Source organism: Mesocricetus auratus, unplaced genomic scaffold (genome assembly GCF_017639785.1).
Source record: "Mesocricetus auratus isolate SY011 unplaced genomic scaffold, BCM_Maur_2.0 Super-Scaffold_100003, whole genome shotgun sequence".
NCBI classification, from domain to species: Eukaryota; Metazoa; Chordata; class Mammalia; order Rodentia; family Cricetidae; genus Mesocricetus; species Mesocricetus auratus.
In genome coordinates this window covers 71,439,928-71,466,206 of record NW_024429188.1, presented here as the reverse complement: position 1 = coordinate 71,466,206, position 26,279 = coordinate 71,439,928, and the positions used below count along the sequence as shown (strand labels likewise).

Genomic DNA, 26,279 nt, shown 5'->3' with positions numbered 1-26,279 from the left:
GATGATTTAAATGCTTCTTACACATGCTCCTTTCATTCCCTGCTTGATCTCATAGTCTGTCTCACTAAAGGACTCATACTTTCCACTGTGAAATTATTAGTGGGTTGAGGTATGATATTTGAACAAGAAATGCTTTCTGTGCCTCACGTGCTCAAAACCCTGGGTTCATATTCCAGAATGGAGACAGAGAGGAGGAGGGAAAGAAAGGAGGGGGAATGTGAATAGAAATCCTGAATTCAAAAGTGTTATGTAGAACAGTGTATACTTCTGTATGTAGGTGTGTGGCACATGTACCTAGGAAATACAACTGTAGTTTGTTTTGTATATGTTCCTGTATTCATTAAGATTGTGTATTCTTGTTTTTGTTCTTAGGAATACCTTCACCTTAATTTGTATCCTCCACAGAGTACAGTACATATAGTATCTTAGAGACTACCAAATTTTGAGTGTCTTGGGAACTTTAAAATTACTGGCTAATCTGTGGAAACACTATTAAAGAGTAATTTATTTAAAATGAATAAATTAGCTAACATCACTACGTTCATACAACCTCATATTTCACATTTGTCTACTTCTAGCATAAATTTATTCCTGTTATAATTGAAGTAATCCAAAAAGGTCTGGTGCCTTTTAGTCATTAATAAAAGAGGAAACATTTAAGTGTTATGTATTGTTAGATATATTTGATTGTACTTTCATTTTGTGACTATTAATAATTCAAGTATGCTAGTAATTAGTAACGTGCTATTCCTAAATCAATCTTGGTCATAACTCTTTCTAAGTATTTTCTCAACAGTGAAGTGAGAGAATATGACTTCCTGACCTACAGATACTTTGGTGATAAAGGGTGTTATCTCAAATAAAACTGTAAGGGGTGACAGATTGGCAGAGCATGGATTTTGAAACTTGACCTTGCAGGGACATTGAAGTTAATATTGCCCTTCCAACATTTTCTCTCTTTCCCCATTGTACTCTTCTATTTCTAAGGAAAATATGGGGTAATTGGAAACTAGGTCTTACCTCTCCTTAAGTAGCAAATTATTAGTTCCCCGTAATTTGGGAGGGAAAAGCACATTTAATTCTTCACCTCAGTAATTTTTTATGTCTGTTTCTGTGAATTTTTATTTATTGGTCTTCATGTTTCAGAAAACTGCCTTGGAACAGTATGTACCCAGATACTGATCTAAGGAGAAGTCTGATGTGAAGGTTCTAAAATGTTGAATTTGTCCAAAGTTGAGTTCCCATTCACAGGAGGCAAACCCAGGAACCCCTTTGCTAAGTTAGCTTTCTCCTTTGCTGAGTCTGAGCTGTTAGCACATTTTAGTGTTGCCCTGCTGTGACTCACTGCCTGACCAGCAGTTTTATAGACACTTAAGCAAGTCCACAGCATGTCCTTCAGGTAATTAAGCATTGGGACTAAGCACACAATTTTATGCTTTTATTCATTGCTTCTGGAAACATTTTATCATCACCCCTTCATTGTAACTTTGTCAAAACTGAATAGTAAAAATATGGGCATTGGTATGCTTTACCCAAGTCTGTTGATGTAGTGTAAACTGACACTTTTGCCATTTTGCCATCCATGTTAGGAAGGTCTATTCCATTTCAATTGTCAGGAGTATTCTCAGCAAACACAATAGGTACCATTGTGTTCAGCAGCAACAAGCCATTGATGATGATGTAGAAGTTTATTAGAACACAAAGAGAGGAACATCCTAAAAGTAATTCTGGAGGATAGGCTACTAGGAGGCAAATGCCTCATAGACAGAAAACCATTGAATAGCATGCATTTATTATATGTTGGCTAACAGAAAGTTAAGCATTTGAACTCAAACTTCCTATTAGACTCTCCCAAGCATGCGGGCCACCCACCAGTTGCAAGGCATGATGACACGACAGATGACTCTTCCTCCTTGGTAGCAGTATGGATATGGGTAGTAACCTAGTAAAGGTTCACAGACACGGCGACAATAGCGGTTGCCTCGACGACAGTAAATACAACAATAACCTCTTTCATCCAGCATGGGGTCAAATTCAATTCCATTTTCAGTCTGAAAGAAGAAGAAGACAGTGGTTAAGGGAAAAAGTGTCTAGGGAAGAGTCCTACCAAACAGAAACAGGAGAGAACTATGTGACTTTGAGTTGGGAGGCTGGTGAGAATTTTCTTAGCCAAATCATGGAGATGTAGACATCAAAGTTGGTGGTAGATGTACTTCCTAGAGAGTCTAAGTTTCTTAAATGTTTGTTAAAATCATGATATTATTTCCACTTGCTTTTAGAGGTAGTAAACTTTATGAGAGTTCTTTTGTTTCTGCCCAGAAAATGAGGGCAGTGGGTAGCACTCACATAGTCATTTACTGGAAGGTCTTCTTCACTTGCTTGTCTGGTGTGACGGGTCTTCTCCACCTTTACTTGCGGAACTACCCATTGCTCATTTTGTTCAATCCCCTTTTTTTCATTGGTAGGAAAATGAAGATCTTCACCGTCCTCCTCAAAGTCTTGCAATTCTGAAACTAAGATAGTAAATAAGAAATTGTGATGCCATTATTTTGCATTCATTTCTGAGAGAAATGTTTAGGAGAATAAAAGTTAAGGAGAGCTTTTTTTTGACTGGTATAGTTTAGACAGTCATGGAATGTGTTTCCTAGCTCTTTAAGTGGATAGTTATATTTCACTTCTCACCAACATTTGCCCCTTTTTTTAGTAGTAGAGTCAATTGACACAAGGCAAGGGACTTCTGTCTCCCTCAATGTTTTAGGTGCAAGAGCTCGAAATATTTCCTACCTGATTTGATTTCATATCAGTTGCTTTCCTATCACTTCTCTTTCATGTCTCTTTTTTATATTTATGATGTTTACATACATGGATGTTTTGCCAGCATGTATTTCTGTGTACTACATGCATACAGTGCCCACAGAGGCCAGAGGAGGGTACCAGACAGCCTGGAAATGGAGCTGCAAATGGTTGTGAGTCACCTGTGGGTACTGGGTGTTGAACCTGGGTCTTCTGCAAGAGCAACAAGTGCACTTAACCACTGAGAAATCTCTTCAGCACCATCTCCAGTGTCTTATTTATTTTTTACAAGACAAGTACTCTAACTCCTGACCTACTTATTTATTTTTAACTGACATCTGTGGAAGACTTGCTGAAAGTGTAGCTTCCTACTTATATTTTATTCTGTTACTCGTTATCTTACACAACTGTGGTACAATTGTCAATAAGTAATAAGTAAGTATAGCGTCTTGTGTGTTATTTGGGGTCTACAAAGCGGCAGAGCCCAGGCAACTGGCGGGGATAAACCGAAGCGGCTCAAAGAAAAAGCTTCTCTTAACAGAATGGTGTCAGAAGTGGGATCATGAATTTCCACGCAAAATAACAAAAGCTTTAAAGGAATTTTAGAAACAGAAGAACAGAGAGAAGCACAGATTATTGGTAGCAGCATTTTTCTCAGGTGTGCTCTGTTTTGCTATCGACAAGCCGAGATTCACGTGGCTTGTTTACCGGAGTCTTCCTGACTCAGCATAAAAAGAAAAAAAAAAAAACAAAAAACAGCAAGGTTGTTTTAAGAGACTCTGCTACCGATTGAAAGGGGTGTACATACAGCTGGAAGTGGCAGCTTTTGCTGGAGGTCAGCATGGACTGAGGCGGTAAGCTGGAATCACGCTTACGCCCGCCATCTTGACGAAAAAACCGGCAGTTTAAAACAGCCGCTGTTTTACAGATAAGACACGTGGCCAGAAAAACATAAAGATATACAGTAAAGTCAGACTTGGATGAACAAAACCTCTAAAGGTTTACAGTGTGTTTAAAAATATATGTGAGATTGAGAGAGAAACTGAAACGACAAAGTGGTATATAAATACAAAAGCCGGCGTTGTGGTGCCGCACGCCGGTAGGATTTACTCCAGAGGCAGAGGCAGGCAGATTTCCAAAGAGAAACCCTGTCTCAGAGAAAAATAAATAAAAGTGAAAGAAATAAAGTAATAATAGATAAATAAATAAGCCACGTAAAGATGGAAAATACACAGAGAGTCTGGATACTGTACGCTATTGTGTTTTTCAGTTTTTTGCTTGCTCAGGAAGGAACTGCTGCTAAAGTACACTTGATTATAAATGCTGCTGAATTAATCCAACTTCTATCTTTTAAAAATGCCTTGACTTCAAAATTTAAGTGTAAGGATATGTTACTTGGAATAGGAGTTTTTATTTATGTTTCTACAGAAAATGAAAAGCTAAGGATTCCTTCCAGGCTTTTGTGGTTTGACGAACCAAGACCCCCGGAAGCAGTGGACCAGGTGTTCCAACAATCAAAACAGCGAAGATGATGCAGTCTTACAGACCCCGAAAATATGGACTTATACAATACAGGTTTCTGAGTTTTGTCATGATCCCCATGGTATAAACAGCGCCCCCTTCCAGCAGGAAGCAGTTTGGAATGAGCGACATCCCAATTCCCATCTTGTTTATAAATCTTTGTTTTCATTTAAATGGGATTGTTTATAATTGGCTAGTGATCACAGCCAATCTTTTTTAATGGTAAAAAGGGGAATTATGGTATGGGTATTGTTTTTCATTTATTGAGACAAAATCAAGGTCAATTTTGTGATGCTTATATTTCTCCTCTTGATTAAGTATTGTGCTTATACTGATCTTTTACAACGTAATGCATAATTGAATACAGACTATAGATAGTTACTTATAATAGAATTTCTAGTTACATAAGTTAGGTTTCTAGATATACAGAAATATATTTGAGATGGACAGTCTTCAAACCTCTCAAAGACCTTCAGAACATGGCATTTAAAATGGTTTAGGGTTTGCCTTGACAATGAGAAATGTCTGCTCCTGGCAGCACCAATACATCTGAGAGGAAGATGGGCATCGAAGAAACTCGTTATAAAGTTTGCTTTCAACATGGCAAGATTAGCCATTTGGGCAAGAAACTGCTCTTGCCTAGATTGTTTGACTGTTGTTGTATCATCTGGACATGCAGGACCCACAGGAAAGTGACTACTGAACTCAGTCTTACAGGGTTCCTGCTTGATGAAGAGTCTCCGAGACTTTCTGCAGGACAAAGAAAAATGACTGACAGACTGCCAACGCAGATGGACAGTTTGAAATTTCCTGCTTTGCTGAGAAGTGTTCCAGACACATTGTGGCCTATGGGCTGAAGATGGATGCCCCAACGTTACAGAGGAACTTCGGGTGACTGTCCAGGCAGTAAGATGTCTCTGTCAATCCTGGTGTTTATATATTATCCTTCTGTGGTCTTTGATGGAGTTGAAGACAGATAGTTATAATTATAGTTTTCCTTAGTTATGATAAAAGATAAGCTACATATAGGACTTTGGACTCACAAGGATGGGATGGATGATATTTTCTTTAGATGTTGCTAAATGTTAATAGACAAAATGTTGTAACTGTGTTCCTACTTGATAACTGTTCTGTCATATACAATTTGACTATGTTAAAGTTAAGACCTTTCTTTTTGTTTAAACAGAAAAGAGGAGATGTTGGGGAAGTCCTGTTATTTGCCTGTGCATTTGTCAATAAAGTACTGTCTGGCCAATAGAAAACCTAGATAGGAGGGACTAGGAGTCGAGGAGGATTCTGGGAAGGGGAAACACAAGAGAGTCGAGATGTAACCGCCATTGGGGTAGGAAGCTCGGAAACCTCTCCGGTAAGAGACATACTTAGATTAACAATTATGGGGTAAATACTTAAGTCAGAGCTAGCCAGTAAGAAAAAAGCAAGGCCAACAGCTTCATAATTAATATAGCGTCTTGTGTGTTATTTGGGGTCTACAAAGCGGCAGAGCCCAGGCAACTGGCAGGGATAAACCGAAGCGGCTCAAAGAAAAAGCTTCTCTTAACAAGTAAGCATTGGTTCATTGCCATTAACCAAATGATACACTTTATTTATCAGTATTTCCATTCATGTTCTTTGTTTTGCAGCATCCAGTTTGGGATACCAGATTGCATTTTGTCATCTAAAGAATACACAAATAATGCCAGTAGAGGCCTGCATTGCTGGTACTGTCCTGTCTTGAGTAATATAGTGAAGTAGTTTTTGTGCAGAGTGAGGGAGGCTGAAACCTGTGTCAGCTAGACAGAATAAGGTGTCTGGGGACCATTGTCTTCTTGAAATGAAGGTTGTACTTTTCTGCTCTGAACCCCTAACCTTCAATTCCATTTATAGTGATTCCTCAAACATTCCTAAAGAAACTGTACTGCCACAATTGTCATATATTCTGGAGAGAATGCCATTTGACATGAGAATTCTTGAGACAGCAGTGCACTGTTTGGTCTCATGTCTCCCCAGTTCTTGGGATGGGACACTGTGGTTTTGAGGAATAGTCTGGTATCCCTGCTGCAATGAATATCGATGTACAAAGAAAGATAGATTAGCTTTTTGCTATCACTGGTCACATTAGGGTGGTGTTGCCTTTCCTGAGATATTTTAAAAGCCTGTCAGCATTAATTTATCTGATTTATAACTTGGCTGTGAAAAATTCCCTCTTTGCCACAGTCAGCATATACAGTTTCATCCAAGTAGGTATAAACCGATCATTTGTTTTCATAGAAATGTGGTCTCTCAATGCTGGAAACATTAACCTGTTACTAACTTTTTGTGATAATATATTGCTATATAATATATATATATGTACATATATGTGTGTGTGTGTGTATTCACAAGCACACACATATGTGTATCTACACACCTGTCTATCTATATAGTATATAGATAGTACATAGCCTGGGTTGGCCTTGAACTCAAAATCTCCTTGCTTCAGACTCATGGATACTGAAAATGCAGATATGTATCAACATGCTTAGCATGTTAGCATCATTGGGAAGAGAAGGAGATTGGGGATAGGATACCATACCTGCTATTAGAGTTGGATTGATCCAGTACATGGTCACATTATCACAAATCTCCAGAATTTTAGAATTTTTCAGAAAGTCTCGGTTTTCAATTGGCTTTTCTGCAGGAACCCAAATCACTGATTGTTCAAAGAAAGTTGTAGTGATTTCTTCATTCTGAAAGAAGAAACGTCAATGTTGGGACTGTAGGGAAATTAATACAGCAAGTTAGACATTATGGAGTATAGAAAAGCAGTATGTTTCAAGCCTGAGTAATGGCTGCAGTGCTGGGGACGGCTGCTGGAGAGCTTTCGCCATGTTACACTGACAGTAGATGCCCACAGAGGAGCTAACTGATCCTTTCCTTCTGGTTCTGGCAGAAAGGTTGCTCACTAAAATAAGAGCACTGTCTGCCATCATTTCCCTTGAGAGGCTTTCCATCATGTTCTAGGAAATTCCTGGGCCATACAAGTTTTAATTTGATTATCTGGAACATGAGTGATTTACATTTCTCCCCCTTTAAATGGGTGAATACCTGCCTTGTTTTAGCTAAGGTTGAACACAGGATTTCACCCCAAGATGAAGAAAAAAAAACCTTCTATAATCTTCACGCCAGATCAGTTAAATAGCCAGTTAGCCTATCTATCATATCAGATTTAAGAGAAATTTGTCTTTACATGTTTTATGTTTAATGTTTAAGTTTAGTGTTTTACGTGTAAGTATTCAGTGTGGAAGGTGGGCTCATTAATTCCATTCATTTTAGATGCTTAAGGTTTATCTCACAGAAGGCTATGGTTTACAGAGCTTCTCAGTTTTGTAAAAAAAAAATACCTTCACTTCCATTTCTAGTGCTATGAGTTGTTGCCTTGAATACCTAGTTCTTTCTACCTGTCAATAAGGCTTCAACGCTTTAGCACAACTCTTAATAAAGCCTTTTCATACCTCTTTTGTTTCTTCCTGGCTTTATGGTTTCAGTGTATTTATTTATTATCCAAAATAAGTCTTTGTATAATTTTTTTTCTCTGAACCATTCACAACTTTCAAGCTGTTTTGCCCTTGAGTCTGTGAAGACCTTGGAACACATTGAAAGGCGTTGTATAAAACGAGGTTGATGCGCTGACCAGCTTTGTTAGCAAAATCAGGGCTATTTATATACAAGCTCTGCATGCGTTACTTACACACACCATAGATATGGTGGTGAGGCAAGTACAGAGTTAGAGAGGTTGTGTAATTCACAACCACAAATTTGTCCCACTAAAAAAGACCTGTAGTGTGAAATTACATTTTCTTGGAGATGAAATAATGTTACTACCAGGTGACCAATATGGGTATTATTTAAACATCCCACCAAATGAACTGAGGAAAAAACTGAGGCACAGAGAAGACGTGGGCTCCTGTATCATTCAGAAAAATCCCATTCTATAAATTTAGGCTCTCGTTGTGGCCTGTCTGTACTTGATACATTATTTTCTGTAAACATTTTCATATGATATTTCATATAGTCACTTTAAAAACATTTTAGTTATTGTGTATTGTGGGAGCAGGGTAAATGTCATAGTGCGCATGTGGAGGTCAGAGGGCAACCCACAAGAACTGGTTCTCCTTGTGTCAGGTAGATCCTGGGAATTGAACTTGGGTCATCAGGCTTGACCACAGGTGCCTTCACCTGCTGACCCTTCTGTCTGGCTCTATAGTATCTTTTAAATCCTAATCTCCTTTCATGTAATCATTCCCCCCTATTTCTTGGAAGTCGATCTGTTTTCCAGAAGCATCTAATATAAATTTATTAGAAACAAAACAAAACTCTGCAAAATCTACCATGGATCTTGGCAGCAAAAATATCTAGTGATACTTTCTTCTTTAGGGGGATTCTGGGAACAGGTGTCTGAAACTTTTGTAGCCATGAAGAGAGCAGTAGCATGAGAAAGTAACTAGCCACAGCCCTGAGGAGTCTTGGGTAAGGAACAGGAAAAGTAGTGTAACCCATCAGAACTTCCCATAATTTCAAAGTATACAGAGTCCATTATGCCATTGCCACAGTTGCACTTTAGGTTTTCCAAGTTTAAATATAAAACCAAACCAAACTAAACCAAAAGAACTGCAAGGGCTGTAAGGATTGCTGTGTTTTAGGCAGTGATGACCCATCTTCCATGGCTTCCTGGAATCATTCATTCACTAACTGGGGCAGTGACCTAGTCATCCCAGCTTAGCAGTGTTTCCAGAGAATCCGTATTATGTGGAAGTCTTTGCCTTTGCTTTTGCTTCTCCCGGAGAGCACTTTGGATTATGACACTAGCAGCTCAGCATAAAATGTTAAAGTGGGGGAATGTTGAAGCGTGACAGAAGTGGTGTGTAGCCTTGGGATTAGTTTTCTTTCTAAAAACACAATTTATTTTTATTATTTTATTTACTATTATTTTATATGTAAGGTGTTTTACATGCGTGTTTGTCTATTTTACCAAAAGAAGGCATTGGATCCTCTGTAACTATGGTTACAGATGGTTATGGGCCACCATGCGGGTGCTGAGAATTGAATACTTGGGACCTCTGGAATAATAGTCAGTACTCTTAACCTCTGAGCCAGCCCTCCAGCCCCTATTTTAATTATGTTTTTAGTTATGTTCATGGATGTACATCTGTGTTGGGATATGTGCATGTGAAAGAAGGCCAGATGTGTTGGATCTCCTGGAGCTGGAGTTATAGACAGTTATGAGCTGATTGCTGTGCACACTGGGAATTGAACTAGGGGTCCCTAAGCCATCTTATCCATCCCTGACCTAATTCTCTTGAAGTCTTTCTCATACACATGTTTGCTTTTGTTCTTCTGATTCATTCCTCTCACTAGAAATCATTGGTTTGGGAGCAAAAGTACATAGGCTGGTAGTGGCAACTTCCTTTGCCAGTAAACGTGTGGTGGTGGCCACATCCTATAGGTGTGACTTCAGGTGTGCAGACATAACCCCTTATAAGGAAGAGGAGGGGCTGGCTCGCTCTCTTGAGTTGTAGTGAGAGCATCAGAAGGGTAGAGACTGCATCTTCTGGAGCAGGAAGACCAAGGTGGTTATTTACTATGATTTGTTTAAGTGCTTCCCTAATAAATACTTGTTTATCATTTATTTTGGGTCTGGTGGACTCATTTAAACCCTGCCTTCATGGGGTTTCTGTTGTTGTTTTTAAAATAGGTATTTGGGTATGAATGTATAGTGTTACATCCCAAAGGATGAACTTCATTTAAAAAAAAAAAGGCCTCAGTTCAAGACCTCAATCTGCTACTCACTAGCTGTGTACCTTCAGCAAGTCACTCTTTTATCCTATGTCCCAGCTCCTATATCTGAAAATGGGGATAACAATAGTGCCTATTTACAAGCTTGAAGATTCAATGAGAAGAGAGCATTCCATACAACAGTTGGGCAGTCAATGATGCCTTTTACTACCATCATTTTTCTCACATACCTCATCTATTTCCTCTTCTGGCTCAGAAAATTCAGGAATCACTTTGATTTGAGTTTTAATAAAGCACTTTTGAAGACCAACGAAGTAGATGCCAGTGTATCCCTACAAACAGACAAAACAGTAACATAATTAATTTCCTGTAATGGCCCCAATGAGTTCTGTGACCTACCAGAGCCTCAGACTAGCACACTTGGAATTCATAGAGAAGTCTTTGTCATAAATGAAATGAAAGTTAAAAATATTTAACTTGATTCAATGGTTATAATATTTTAAATAGAAAACCTCAGGGGAAACGGTCAACTCACATTTTTAAAGTCATGGACTTCCAATGTTTCATCAGTGCCGTTTCCGCTTCTGAATATTTCTGTTCTGGTCATGGGATCAATTTCCATGTAGATCTTCTTCTTCTCACCATTGCTGTAGAAAGTGTGCTCCATGTCATAGGTCTGTGAGAGCAGGGGAAGAAAAGCAAGCCTTCAGATAGCCTGTGAACTCCTCCATAAAATGCTTTCATTGGGGAAATGCCCAGGGCACCTTCCCGTTCCACAGTGTTTCTCCTGAGGGGTCATCACAGCAGCTTGTCATTAGACATTCTTTAATATTTGCGATCAAATTGAGGTGCTTTTTTGCATTCAGGCTGATACGGGGATTCCTTCAGAGTCAGCGTTTTGTATTGAAGCCAAGCAGCTGAGCTAATTGTGAAGAATTCCAATGGTTTTCTTGGCACCCTTGGCTATGTAGCAAATGATACCCTGCAAATCAGCCTGTGAAGTATTTTCCCCTTGTGGTAAGCCTAGGGAATCACCTCAAGCCTATGCTGCTTCCTGAAGCTATTGCTTCCTTGTCTAAGTGTCCGGTGATTACTCTTACCATCCCTTCCGTGAAATCTAGTACACCCAAGAAAGCGATTTGAAAACACTTAGAACAGTTAGCTATTACTCTCTATTCCCATATCTATCAGGATTTTTTCTTTTCTTTTTTATGTTTTTATTTAAATTAGAAACATGCTTGCTTCACATGTCAATCCCAGCTCCCTCTCCCACCCCTCCTTCCTCCTTGTCCCTCTATCAGTCCCCTCCAACCTCCCACCCAATCCCCACACCATTCCTCAGGGAGGGTGAGGCCCTCCATGAATTTTAATAGTGCCCCAATAGTATTGTGTTTGTCCTTTTTAGAATCTGAAGATGGTATTGGCCAATATTCAGTCATCATCTTATCCTGTATGGATTTATTTTCTTTCGTTCTTCAAAATCTAGCAGTCACCTGCCTTCTCTTAGCAAGGAATTTTATAGGTTAACCGTCCCCACTCAGGTTATTGCTGGGTTGTGTTTTTAAACTTGATTCCATTTCAACTTCTCTAGGTTTCCTCTGCATGGATAGACTTTGGTGACATTGTGAGGTGCCATAAATTAAGTAACAGAATCTTCCAAGGAGAGAGCCTCTGAGTGGCTGTTTATCAAGCCTTTCTTAAGTGGCTGAAACAAATCCCCAAACTTCCTTCTGCTCTCTAAAAGACAATTCTCTCACTACACACCAAGAGGACCAGTCCAGTGATTTATTCTTATCTTGGGGCTAAGCATCTAACCTATAACTTGGGGCATATTTGGGGCACCAATTCCAAAGGATTTTGATCTCTGTTGCAAACAATGCAGAGTTAATGGTGCCATTTACAAGTCTGTCTTCTCCCTGTTGCATGGAGGTCTTTGCCTGTTAGGTTTCTATGTATTCATTTGTCCTTCTGAAGAAGCAAATTGTCTGCAGAGCCAATGTTGCTTTCTAATAACGCTGTTCCTAGCGGCATCCACCTCCCCCCTCTGTGAGCTTGCATTGGTTTGTATTGTTTTTTGTGTCTGCTGATGTCTGTGACAGCATGTTAGTTTAACCTGGTCAAAATTTTCCCAACTCAAGTAGAAAAACAGGTTGGATTGGTTTGTACAAACAAGTGTTACTTCAAGCATGAAAGTCTGATGGAGCTGCTGAAAAGAAAAACAGAGGCAAAGCCATTTTACCTCCCTGTAGCCCTGAAGTGTCTTAAACATGGACAGCAGTTGTTTGCTGATTAAGTGTAGTCACTAATGACAATTCTTATCTTCCTAAAGGAATGCCTTGGCAATTGGTAGGGTCTTTTAAAGTCAAAGAAAAGAATATGGAGAAACCTCCAGCAACTGCAGAGTGAAGGCTGGCCTTGTTTGTGACAGGTAGAAAATGCCTTTAGGCTTGTTAATTGCTTCTGCCTATGTCCTCTCAGTTCTAGTTCTGCAAGCCAACTAGAAAAGAGAAACTTCTAGGTATGACAAAAAAAAATGAGCTCTCAGTCCGCTGACTTAAGCAGAGGACAGAGGCATCCTCTTCAGACACAGGCTTGTCAGGTTTCCCAATAGGGGGTAGTTTCTTTAGAAATACTATCCGTTGTGGAGACAAATGTTGACAGTGCTAGCCACCAGGGGCTGGGGTGGGGTGTTTGTTTCATCAGTAGCACCACTGATGGATTATTGCATGGAAAAATTGGGTTAGAGACTAGGGGATATTGGACTGTAGCCTACCTGGGCAAAAGAAAGAAAAAATACAGACTGCATTTTCAATCATCAGTAGAAGACTATGGGACTGTGCTGGTGACATTTAAAATTTCAGTGTACTTTTGTGGAATGAGTTTTCCTGCACTCTTGGCAATGCACTGTACTTGGACACCTTTCTGGATGAGTACTATTGGAAACTGCCAAGCTCAGCAGATCTTCATTATTTTCAACATCGCTGCAAAGAATTGGATTTGTGTGTGTGTGTGTGTGTGTGTGTGTGTGTGTGTTGCTGTTGTTATTATTCAGTGAGGGAAGAGGCATCTGTGTTAATTGTACCCATTAATCAGCTTGTTGATTTTGTGTTAGCAACAGGAGCTTCTTAAATAGAGTGAGATCAGAATGACTTCATTTGTGTACGAATCCTTAGTGTGTGGGACGGTGTAGGAGCAGGGAGCTACATATTCACCCAGATGGAATTCTGCTATCAAAGGTGTCCTTTTGAAACAGACTGTCCTTTGTCTAGGAGGATGATGCCAATGACTTACTTTGGACTGTGTGGAGATGGGTTTGAGTAAATCCAGACATACTGTCGCACTCAGGTCCCCTTGGAGCACACTGCTTGGGTAATGGCTATGCAAGCTTCACTGGCCCATATGAAGACTGAGCTCATGCCCTTGGCATCAGAAGTACTTTGCTGTCCACTAAGCTCCCTGGCTCCTGGTTTGAAGTGCCTTCAGGAGATGAAGCACTAAATGACTTTACCCTGTCCAGGAACAAACTGAAGCAGAGACAGGATGGCTGACCTTAGGAAGGTGTGAGTGTGCTTCAAGCATCTCTTCTCAGTCTCTCTGCCCCCAACTTAGCTTTATTCCAGAAGAGACGGAGCAAAGACAGCATGTGACATGACATATGCCCTTGCCAAATTGGCAAAGAGATGAGCCCCCCTTTCTGGTATCTTCATATCCTGTTCACTGTGTACCCTCATAGCCTTTTTCCATGCCTTTCTCATTTCCATCTGTCCCTTTGGTTTTTTATTTTTTTGTCTAGACAACCAGGAATCTGCCACTGCTTTAGGGATCTTATGTAAGAGAAGAAACCAATCTGAAAAATGATTTTGCATTTAGATATTAGCAACCAAAAAGACATTTGTCAGTTTGAAAAACTGAATGCAATGTTTCACTCAAACGAATGAAGTTGTAATGGGTGCATTTTAGGTACTGTGACACCAGGAGCAGGAGATAAGAGTGGGGGCATCTTGCCAACACAATTCAAATGGGTTCTTACTGGCTTTATGAGGGTTAGAATGTTGGAATAGGACAGAGAAGCCAGTGGAATAGTGGGTGTATTGTTAAATACAAGCAATATGTAAGAAGACCACACTGACAAAATATGGAGGGAACATAAATGCATTTTTCTTCTCTGTCCATTTTTCTTCCCTGTTCTCAGTCCAGTTAAGTCCTCCGTTCAGGCATCCAATAAGCCCTAACTTCCTCCTGCAATGTGAACACCTTACCCTGCTGTCTTGTCTCTGTTGGTGACAGTCTCTGCAATCAGAAAAGAAAGCTTTATATAAAGAGTAAAGCTGACTCACAGGTAATGTGAAGGATCTGTTTGGGGACAAGCAGCTTTAGCCTCTCCTGACAGGGATTTGAGGACATTTGGCTTAGGATTGTTTTTTTGAAACCTGTGATTAATCTAGCTGGTCTTTTTTCCCCACCTTCATCCTTTACTGTCTGTTTAGGAGGTACATGCTCCAAAGGTGAAATACATGCTCAGAATAGCTGGCTAGCAGGTGCTAGTCTGAAAGGAAGGGAATGGAAGGCACTGTACCATATTATTATGGAGATATGCTGTGATAATGAAAGGGCTTCTGGGTGTTGCTCTACCAACACCGTGCCCACAGATTATTTCTTATGCACAGTTGGACTTCTGCATCTCCAGTCACCAGTTCTCAGCCCTGAAAATATTGGCATAAGCAACCAGAAACTCCTCTTTAAGAAGAAAGGAAGGATGATGGAAGGAAGGAAGGAAGGAAGGAAGGAGGGAGGGAGGGAAAAAAGGAGGGAAGGAAGGACCAAAGGCCATTTACTTCATCTATAGACTTGATACTAGTTGTATCCACAATCCTCTTCCCAATTCCCAATTCAGCTGAAAAACAGGAAAGAATCCTCAGGAAATGTTCTAGTGTTAATGTTAGTCCTTCCACCTACAAGCTGACTTTGGGACAAGTTACTGAATGCCTCTGAATGTTCAGTCCCTAGCTGCATGCCCTTTCTAGTTGCAATGTACAAGGGTGAACTTGGGTCTTGCAAAGAACAGAAAATGAAGAGATGCCTTCTTTTCTAAAATGCTGATGTGGCGGCATCTGGTGAAACTCAGTTCCCCTGCTTAAGAGATTCCAGATACATCTCCAACATTTGCCTCCCCAGTACACTAGACTGCTGTGTATAAGAGTCTAGACAATCTAGAGAGAAACGTTGTCCCTCTGTGTGCCTAGAGATGAGTGAAGAAAGTTGGTCGGGGGCTAATGCTAGTAATAGAAAAATAGCCACTAACCAAGCTGGACTGAGATTTGGCAAGAAAGCAATTCTTTTGTGCAAAGGATTTTCAGCCTAGGATGATCTTGGGTATGAAGCATACATGAGACTGTTTCAATGATCTTCTGCAATTGAAGTTGCAGGACAGAATGCTCGCTTATCCACATGACCTCTCATCTCATGCTACTAGAATGTGGAATTTGAAGGAGCATCTCCCGGAATATGTTGACTGCTGGGGGGGGGGCAGTGAATACTTCCCAGCAGCCCTAAAAATCACCACATAGTCTGAGTTATGGCAGGAAACACATGCCATTTCATCCACATAACTGTGTTTCTGTCTCATTCCACAAAAGTTTGGAAGAATGGGATACAGAATCTGTGCTGTGTTTATAAACTGCTGGTTTAAGAGCTACAGTCCTTTTGGTTTGTCTTCTCCATGTTGATTTGATTAGTTGAGGAGTTGGTTTCTAATTCTTTCAAGTTCAATGTGGAACACAGGGAGCTTTAAGTAAGACTATTTTCCCCAGTAAATATGCTTCATGGATTGTAAGGAAGTTACTGCTTAGAAGTGAATCCTTAATATGGTGACCTCTCGAAATCTCTGGAACTGAATATGTTTTTCCTGCTCAATTAGGAAAGCTGAACACAGAGCCTTATGGACTTGACTTTTCTCAAGCCTCTTCAAGCCTTTTTCAAGTGTTGTAAGTATGGCTGTGGCTCAGGAAACCTAACCTGGAAAGAAGTACAGACGTTCTCTCAGGGTTGATCCTCCTTTATTTTTCTCCTGGATAAGTGTGTGTGTGTGTATGTGTGTGCATGTGCGTGCATGTGTGTGTGTGTGTGTGTGTGTGTGTGTGTGTGTGCTACATGCATGCTTGAGGTACACTAGGAGTCAAATATTGCTTACTCCAGCTTTGAAATAAATCTTCTGGATCTTTTGTGTATACGAAGGTGGGAGGGAAAGGAAAGACTTGGTAGCATGGAAATGTCAACACCAGATGTAGGATGTTAAATAAACACTGTTTATTATAAACAGATGTTGAAAAAGAAAACAAGAAGGAGTGTTGTGGGGGCTGGAAGAGCAAACACTGAGAGCTCAGAGACAACCCTCAGTAGCAACAAAGGTATCACTACAATCAGTAAGCACAAAAGTATCTGTCATTCTCTCTACCCAAGGCCCCACAGTCCTCAGGAATCCCACAGGTAACCAAAGCAAACTCCAGAAGACTATGGGTTTACTTTGTTAATCAGCATTTCATTCCAGCCCATAGTATGAAAGAGAGAGTCTTAAATTTGTACAAGATGCTTGGATCATTTTTCTCTGGAAATATTCTTCCCAGACTAGTAGACTATTTTATTTTCCCTCGATTCTTAATTGCTCAGATGCAGGCCTAGTCAGGGTCTTGGTCACTAGGAACATGGATAGCCTCCCAAGCTCTTTGTCTGGGACATAGAATGTAGTAGTTGACTGAATAAAGAATCTGTACTTTTACCTGGTCTCCTGATTTACAGTGACCCCAACCTGACTTTGTGGTGAAGGCCAGGACTTACATATGAAAGATAGTATATTGTAACTCCCCATGGAATAGCAAGTAAATAGTATTTGTTCACAGTAGAAAAACTTATTCTAGGAGGTACATAATGTCTTTTATCTGTATATCTTCATAATGACTTCGGCCCCTCCTTTACACTCCTTTTGGTGAAAATGATATCCTAAGATGAATTACTTCATTTTTCTTTGATATCTTTTCTTTTTAAGTACACTTTTATCAGTAGCATGCTCCTACTTTTTCCATGTATGCACTGACTGAGTTTTTTGTTTGGTTTCAGGAATTACAGAGTTGCTCTTTGGAAATCATACTTGTAAGAACTGAAATAGGAAATGAGGGTAGCATAATTGGAAGGTGGAAGAGATCATGAACTCAGCTAGGTAGTGTGGATTCTTACAAGATAAAGGCAAGATCTCCCGAAGTCACCCCCTAGTGATTTATTACTGCACTGAAGCAAGTACCACTGTAAGATTAGAAAAACACATAAATGTGGTTAGAATGACATATATAGTGCCAGTGGATACAAGGAAAAAGGAAGTCTATCTTGTGTTTGTTCAGACAGGTATCTATGAATAGTCAAAACACACAGGGAAGGTATTATATTCACAACAACAAAAATGATCTATGGCCCTATATTCGTATAATTTCCAAGAGAATTAGTGATTCAACTTTTGGGGCAGCATATCACTTTAGAAATTAGCTAAGTGGTGCCATAAATAAGCAATTGTACTGGAATGAATGTTGGCTCTCAGTTCAACTTCTGTTTCCTTTCTGATGCTGGTTGTTTTGCACACCTTGCTAGTCTTAGCATAGTTGGCTTCTCTAGAAAGCCATTTGAATAGTAAGTAGTTCAAAAGCAGTAGGGCAGAGGGGGTGGGCTAATAGGAGTGGGTGATGCCTGAAAACCTTTCTAGAACATGATGTAAATAAAAAGGCAAACAAATAAGTAGGCTTGTTTGCTCTCCATCCCACTTAAACTTTACAAAGTATCCCTTGAGACTAAATGTAAGCATGTATTGCAGCAGTGGTGGAGAATCCCATGGTAGCTATGCTTTACTTTTCTGTTTTTATGTGGACAGTTAGTCAGTTTATTTTCTTCTTCCCCCTTGCCCCCCTTCCCCCATGAACTCTTTGCTCCTATTGCTCCTTTGGCTCCTAATGGTCCATGCCAACCCATTTTCTTCTTGTCTCATTTTCCCTCCTGGATCTGTGCCTTTTCTTCCCTACATCAGCTACCAAGTAGAAATGAGCATCTCATGACAAAAATCAACACCACCAGCAGCAACAACAACAGCCCCCAAATACAGAAGAATATGGCAAAGCCAAAAGCCCATCTTAATGGGTTTTAGTTCACCTAATTTTCATCCAAACGGAAATCGTTAGCAAGAAAGGACTATGATTTTATTTGGGTCACATCTAAACTTGTCCATTGTGCTTGAGCCTAGGAATAACAATAACATGAAAGTATGAGAACACAAACCACAATGGTAACCACGCCTCGTCAAATAACCTCAATATCAGAAGCTTTCTGGCATGTCTGTGATTAATGACTTAGTGTTGCTTGTATCTATCTTCCCATGGCATTACTATCTCACTGAGACCATGGTTGTGACTGCAGAGGAGCCGAAAGGCTCTAGTTTTGGTTAAGTAACAAATAATTATGAACTCAGATATGAGAACTGCTCCTTTGAAAAGGGAGTGTTCCTTGCTGCCTGTCTCACAGCAGATGCATTAAGTCAGAACCTGATCCCTGAAAACCATTTGATGCCATTTCGGGTGGTTTCTTCTTATGTGACTGTCTGGTTACTCTGCTATCAGTTTCTGCCCAGATAATGGAAAGAAAGATGGAAAGTAGTTTTTCTTTTTTACATTAAAAAAGCTTCCAGGAGATTTAACTCCTTAAAGTCAACCATAAATGTAAATTTACTTCCTGTCACTACTAACCAAACAAAATGCAGAAGATAATTTCCCTTCACCTACATAAGTAAATGAAAGAAAAACCTGGATTTCATTTTCTGTGTCCCTAACTGAATACAAAAAGGAAAGAAGGAGTTTTCATTTTCATATTAATTCACATGTTAATCACTAGTTAAATTCAACCAAACTCAAAAAAGAAACACTGGGTGTTACTTACTTTCTTAGATACCTCCGGCCAGAAGTGTTTGCTCCCCCAAAACAGGACAATTAGAGTTAAGGCCAGGACACCAAACACCAGTCCACAAATCTTCAGTGATTTACATATCTTCTTGGATTTCAAAGCTTCTGCCTAAGCAAAGAACAGAAAAAATGAAACAATACACAATAACCCTCAAAATAGCAAGCCATAATTCAGAGTCTCCGTCGATTTCACTTTCTAATGTTCACACTGCAATACGATAAATCTGTGAAAGCATGCTTCTGCTCAAAAGGGAAAATATATGAATCAACTTACATTTAGAATGTGACAGTCCTCACAGTTCTCTGGAGGATTCTTTGCCATAGTCTCCCAGCACACAGTGCTCTTTGCCTGCTTTGAGAGGACTGAGAGACCACTGCCGAGGTGGAGTTGCAAGTGAGTCGGCGACCAGATGCCAGAGGAGAAGCTGAATTTATATGGCTCAAATATGTCATACCAGAGCCGGAGGGAGCCCAGGGGGCTCCTGTGCTGCGATTTGTTACATAGATATACCCATATATGTATATAACTTCTGTGCACAGAATTCCATCCAGAATGGCAAAGACAGGTTATAATGAAAACTATTGTCCTGGGGGTTGGGTTGGAAGGGGATCAAGCCTAGGACACATTGAAATGATTTTTCACTATGAACTTAAAATACCAGTGGCAATACATGCTGCACACTCCAGAAATAAGCAAACAGAGCACAAAATGGAATGGAGTTCTTATTTCAATTCCATTCAATTAAGCAAATATTTATTGCAGGAATATTAAGTATCAGGTACTTTCCTAGGTGCTGGAGACTCAGAAGTAAATAGGACAGTGTGCCTCACTATGTAAAAGCACTCTGTTTGCCAAGATCAACATATATTTAGCTAATTATAATTAAAATCAGAATATAATGAGGAGCAATTGTGAGCTTTCTCTCTTCATTCCATCTCCATTATTTTCTTTCTTTTCTGTAGGTGGTACCTCAATGCTGGTATTCATTATATTGCTTCATGATTTTTTTCTCACTTTACATAAACCCCTTAAATGACCTCATAAAGTTCTGGAGCTAATATATTTCTTATAAGCAATGCCATCCAAACTTGTACCTGTAACCCAGTTCTGTCTTTTAATTTCAAAGCAATTTGGACATCGGCAGCATCTGTATCTGGATGTAAGTCATTATGCTGCCTATTGAACTCTTTCTTTTTTAACACTCTTTCCTCCAACGTACTTTCTTTCCCATAATTCTAATTATGATTGGCCACTACAATTAATTTTCCGGGCCCTCCATAATAAAGTACTGCCAAATTACTGACTTGCATGTAGAAAATATATTCCTTAGAAAACAACACAAAACACATTTTTAGAGTTCTGGAAGCTACAATCCAAGATCAAGATGTATGTGTCCTTCCTTCCTTTCTTCCTTCCTTTCTTCCATCCATAAATCTATATCATTTAATTTATTTTTCTTATTATTGAAAATGAAGTTATTTTATTTAGATCTTAGTTTCCCCTCCCTCATCTCCCAGGTCCTGGTCACCTCCTCACCCTTCCCTCTCTTAAGATAACAGGTAGGCAAATACAAAAGACAAACAGGGATAAAACAAAATGAACAAACCAACAAAAAAGAAAGCGCATTAGAAACTCATACACAAGCAAAGACATACTCTCCCCTTCACACAAACAAAACCATAAAAACGCAAAAATTGGAAAACACAATGTACAAACAAAGTAAGGTTAAAAATGTCTGAACAAAGCAATATGAGACAAAATAAAACCCTCCTAATATACTATTGAATTCATTTTGTGTTGGCCATTTACTGCTGGGAATGGGGACTGCTCTTAAGTGTGGTTTGTATACTTATTGAGGTTGCTTTGGAGAAGCCTATTATTCCTTTGGGAGTGGCTGCTAATTAGAGATGGGGATAGCAGTTCCTATCTACTTCTCCATCTCGGTGGTGAGAACCAATCTGGTTTGGACTGGTGAATACTGCTGCAATCTCTGTGAGCTCATATGTGTGTTAGTCCTGTTGTGTCTGGAAGACACTGCTTCCTTGGTGTCCTCCATCCCCTCTGGCACAATTTTTCCACTTGTTCCATTTTTGTTTTTTGAGCTGTCTTTATTTTGCTTCTACATAGCTATCTTATTGGTCACACGGTGCTTACATTTCTTTGTGTTGGTATTCTAATCTCCCATTCTTCCTTCCTCCCTTTGTCGTCCCCCCCCCACTCCCAACTCCAAGGTCTCACTATTTAGCCCTGGCTGGCCTGGAATTCACAGAACCTGTCTCTGCTTCCCAAGTGCTTAGATTAAAGGTATGCACTATCACACTAGGCTCCTGATCTCTTTCTATAAAGGCGGTAGTCACCTTGAATAAAGGGCTATCTGTACAACATTGCTTTACTTTACTTACATTTTTGAGGAGCATATCTCAAAATTCAAAGTCATATATACAGCCAAATTGTAAGACATCAAAGATTAGGGCTTCTCCATGTGAGAACTGAAGTGATATAGTTTGAGCCATGTGTAGCAATAACTCAGTCTTCAAACCAGAAACCACAAGTTTGTCTTACAATCACCTCACTGTTTCATCTGTATTTTATTCTCCTCATCACCAGGTGCTATGTGCTCTAAATTTTTACACCTTTCAAAGATGTTCTTCCCTCACTGGATAGCATTTCTATAGTCACTGACATAACTTTATAACTTTAGTGGTTCTCAGCCTGTGGGTCGAGACCACTTTGGGGATTGCATATCAGACATCCTGCATATTAGATATTTACATTATGATTCATAACAGCAGCAAAATTACAGTGATGAAGTGGCAATGAAGATAGTTTTATGCATAGCGGTTCAACACAACATGAAGAACTGTATTAAAGGGTGGCAGCATTAGGAAGGTTGAGAACCTCTGGCTTAGACCAGCATCCTCTCAGCTAAGTCACAAATCAATGCCTTTCATCTAGGCTGCTCTGGGTTCATGTGCCCACTTAGCAAGTGGGGTACCTCCATTTGGAGATACTAAATACCATATTACCCAGCCTGAATTAGTTGTAACTTCTTCTAAACCACACTCTTCCTTATCGATTACCTTTTTCACTAGAATGACACAGTGGGTGGTCTCTAGACCAGAAATTCCAGGGACTCATGATCTCTTCCTCTTCTATCCATTTCCATGCCTAATCAATTATTATGTCCAGTTAATTCTGGCTCTGGATTATCTCCACAATTCTACTGTGTTGAGTCTCAATCTCTGCCAGCCCCTTGAGGGTCTATAGTTATTTTTACTCTTATAATATAGTTCTAACCATTTTTGTTGCCTTTAAAGTTTTATTAAGACTAAAATCTGAGGGCACATTCTCCTCTACTTGAAGTCCTTTGTAGTCACTAACAGTGACACAGAGTGCGCTTCTCGGTCTCGAGTGTGTGTCTCTCTCTAGCCATGGCTCTGGATAATTTGCTCCGTACATGGAACCAGTTGTAACAGCAGATGGGCAGGGCAATGGTGCAGGTGCATATGACTCTATCTTCATGTTAATGTCTCAAAGGAAAATAACTTGGAGCTAGGATTATACCTGAAGTTGATCAAATAAAACAGATCATGATTCCATTTACTCTGCAATTCTTTGGTCAAGTTTTTTTAAGGTCATAAGAGCATTCCCATGGAGAACCCATCTTTATGAAAATTGATGGTTTCCTCCAATATGTCCCTCACACTATACCTCTGATGCTCTTCTCATAGTTAATACTCTGTTGATAAACATAAAGCTTCTCCACATCATAGATCATTGTATGCTACCTTATAGCCTGTGTTTCCTTTCTCTTCTTTGTTCAGCTGGAAAATGTTAAGTAAGCCCTCAACCTGTGGCTTTAACTTACCATTTCTTGAATGCCTTCCTTTGTCTTTACCACCTGACCGGGGTCACTGACTTTTTCCTTGTGTTACCTTTGTATCTTGCTGATGCTTTAACCATTACCCTTAAGATACTGTGGGGGGATGGGGTGGAGGCTTGGGGGCTGGTGGGAGGTGAGGGAGGAGGGAGGGTGAGAGAGCTGGGATTGACATGCCAAGCAAGCTTGTTTCTAATTTAAATAAAGTAAAAATGGAAAAAGAACCTGTGTTATGAGTAATTTTTTTACTCGCTTCAAGATAAATAGGCCTTGAGACTCGTTATAACATCCCTTCGTTGTTAAAAATATTGAATTAAAATAGAAGTTAAAACAAAATGCCATGGAAACCTAGATTTAGGAGAGCAAAGAAAATGTCACAAAGGACATGACATTTCAGAAGTTTTGCCATTTACTAGTACATGTTTATTTAGTGTTCCCTCTGTGACAGGAGCTATAGAGGATAGATATGCAAGCACAGTTTCTGAGAGTTCAGTGCATAGTGAGAAGATGAGTATTACACTAAAAGGAGAAATAATATAACTAGTTACAAATATGCTACTAAAGAAAAGTTCAGGGTGATATGAAAGCATTCGATTTAGTCTGAGATGCACAGATAAGTCCACACTGAGAAGATACTCCTTAAACCTAGAGCTGAACAACAGATGCAGAAGAAGACAGAAAAATTGTTTCACGCAAAAAGGCCAGAACATGCAAACACCCTGAAGAAAGAAAATGATTGGAGTAGTACAAAAAGAAAGACACAATCAGTCGCTGTGACTGTAATAGAGGAAAAGAGCCGCTTGGGAGAAGAGTAAAGAAGTAGGCAGAGGCCATGCCATCTAAAGATGTGTGTTTGGGGATTGTTTATGCTGCATGGAAGGGAACCAAGTTGTAGTGGGATTTCTCACATAAGATGAATTTCAATGTCAGCACGGCAGGACTAGTTCAAGTGTAAGGGATCCAAGCCTCTGTCATTGCATTCTGTGATTCTGTGAGTGTGACTCCCATCTATCATTATCTTTTTCAACTCTGGAAAGGAGATAAGGGATGGCAAAGGGTGACAAGAACACGTGCCGGCTGAGTTTATCACTTTCCATCAGGAAAACAATCATTTCCAGGAAATACTATCCTATAGATTTTTTTATTATTATGCTGGCCAGAATTGTGTTGGATGGCCACTTCAGCTGTAATAATAATACTGTGAGGAGGTTTTATTGTCTACCCACCTTATTACTATTCCTAACAATATTCTGTTTTTCTATAAACTGGGGAAACATATTGGATATTAAAACTGCAGTTTCTGCCTCAACAGTCATGGTAAAGGCTTTAAGTTTATTTTAAGAACAATGAGGATGCACTGAGGGATTTGAGCAGAATTCTTTTATATTTAGTAATCTCTCCCCAGGTGCTTTGAAAAGAATGAATTATAAGGCAAATAGCATTAAAAGAGGTAATCATAAGAGATACCAGTGGCTTGATAGCGACAGGAGTGGCGATAAGTAGTCAGATTTGGCGTATATTTTAGGAGGAGTATATACTTGGTGATAGATTGGCTGGCTGTAGAGGGCAGGAGAAGGGAAGGAATGAAAAACAAGTCAAAGAGATCCAGCTTGCACATTCAGATGGCACAATTATTTGATAAGAATAAGCACTGAGTAGACTACTTTTGATCTACTGGTAAGTATAATTAGAACATGTTCATTTGAATTGTTTCTGCGGTGTCCAAGAAGGGGTGACTAGTTTCTAATAGTTTATGTTTGGAATCAATAACACAGTTACTGGATCGAAATTCAGATTTGGAAACCATTTACTTTGGTGAAAGCTATGGAAGTTGATGGCATGGGCCAAGAAAAAGAGTTCAGAGTAGCAAAAGAAGAGGGTTGTTTACTGACTTTCAGTTAGTTTTCACAGGTTTTTTTTGTTTAAAAGTCTGTTTTTAGAGTGGCTTTCATACTTTTGTAAAAAGATACTAATTGTAAAATAAGAACATAGAAAAATGCAATAATGGAAAACATGTACTAAGTAAGGAGGAATATGTATTATTGCAGCTCAGTTTCCTCATTCAAACTAGATAATGAAAATGATATTACCTTTCTATTTGTTAGGTTATCATGATAATTTAGCAACTTAATCTATTTAAAGTGTATACTCCAGTCACTGGTACATAGTGAAAACTGCCTAAATGAAAGTTGACATGTATTTTATTCTGAGAGTTAATTTTATGTTCTGGATTAACAAATTGATTGAAAGATTTTTTAGTAGGATTACCATAAATGGTAGTTTTTTGTTTTTTGTTTTTTGAGAAAGGGTTTCTCTGTATTGCTTTGGAGGCTGTCTTGGAACTTGCTCTGTAGACCAGGCTGGCCTCGAACTCATAGAGATCCACCTGCCTCTGCCTCCCGAGTGCTGGGCTTAAAGGCATGCGCCACCAACGCCTAGCCATAAATGGTAGTTTTACAAATATAATTTTTAAAGAGTTGTAACATTGCTATATTACCCAGATTGGCCTCTAGCTCCTGAGTTCAAATGATCCTCTGTACTTAGTTTGCCAAATATCTGTTACCATATGAACACACCATTACACCATAGACAAAAGTATTTTGCAGCTCTCATCACACACACACACACACACACACACACACACACACACACACAGAGAGAGAGAGAGAGAGAGAGAGAGAGAGAGAGACAGAGAGACAGAGAGACAGAGAGACAGAGAGACAGAGAGAGAGAGAAACTGTGTGTACTGTAAAGGCAGTACAGTCATAGCATGCAGTACTCGCATCTGAGTTGAGGTCCTTTGGGCAGCTGTCACTGAGGTTTTGTGGAGAGACGGTATGCACAGCACAAATTGCACAGGTTGTACATTCAGAACAACAGTTGAAATGATGGTGTGGGATGATGCAACAAGGATGAGGGCTCCTGGAACATCTCACATTCATTTTACATTTGGTTCTGACTTTTTTTCTGTTGTTGCACACTTGAAAAATCTTTACTGCTGTGAAGTTTGTTGTGACCTTCATATGCAGTTACATGACACCATATGGGGCTATGACTCTGTTTAAGAAACTGGGATTAGACAACCAAAACATAATCAAAATAAATATTGTCCAGGTCAATCATTTTAAAATTTTAAACCTTTATCATTTATTTTTATTAGATCTTTGAGAATTTTGCGTAATGAATTTTGGCCATATTCACCCTCTCTCCCGGCTCTTCCCAGATACCCTCTCCCTTTTCCACCCAACTTTGTGTATTAATTTTTTTTCATTCATGAAGACCAATGTGCTTATGCATCCCAGATATTAACATCAAGTGTCTT

The 26,279-nt window shown here is 39.5% G+C and overlaps 1 protein-coding gene across 1 annotated transcript; it reads right to left on the bottom strand.

Annotated features, from left to right (window-relative positions):
• Positions 1–1,669: 1,669 nt before the first annotated feature.
• Tnmd (tenomodulin) lies at positions 1,670–19,620 on the bottom strand. The gene is made up of 7 exons (XM_005072505.4): positions 19,351–19,620; positions 19,054–19,185; positions 10,622–10,762; positions 10,317–10,418; positions 6,887–7,040; positions 2,347–2,513; positions 1,670–2,051 (listed from the first exon to the last, which is right to left on the bottom strand). The coding sequence occupies exons 1-7, from the start codon at positions 19,396–19,398 to the stop codon at positions 1,842–1,844; spliced, it is 954 nt and encodes a 317-aa protein (XP_005072562.1). The 5' UTR covers positions 19,399–19,620; the 3' UTR covers positions 1,670–1,841.
• Positions 19,621–26,279: the final 6,659 nt, after the last annotated feature.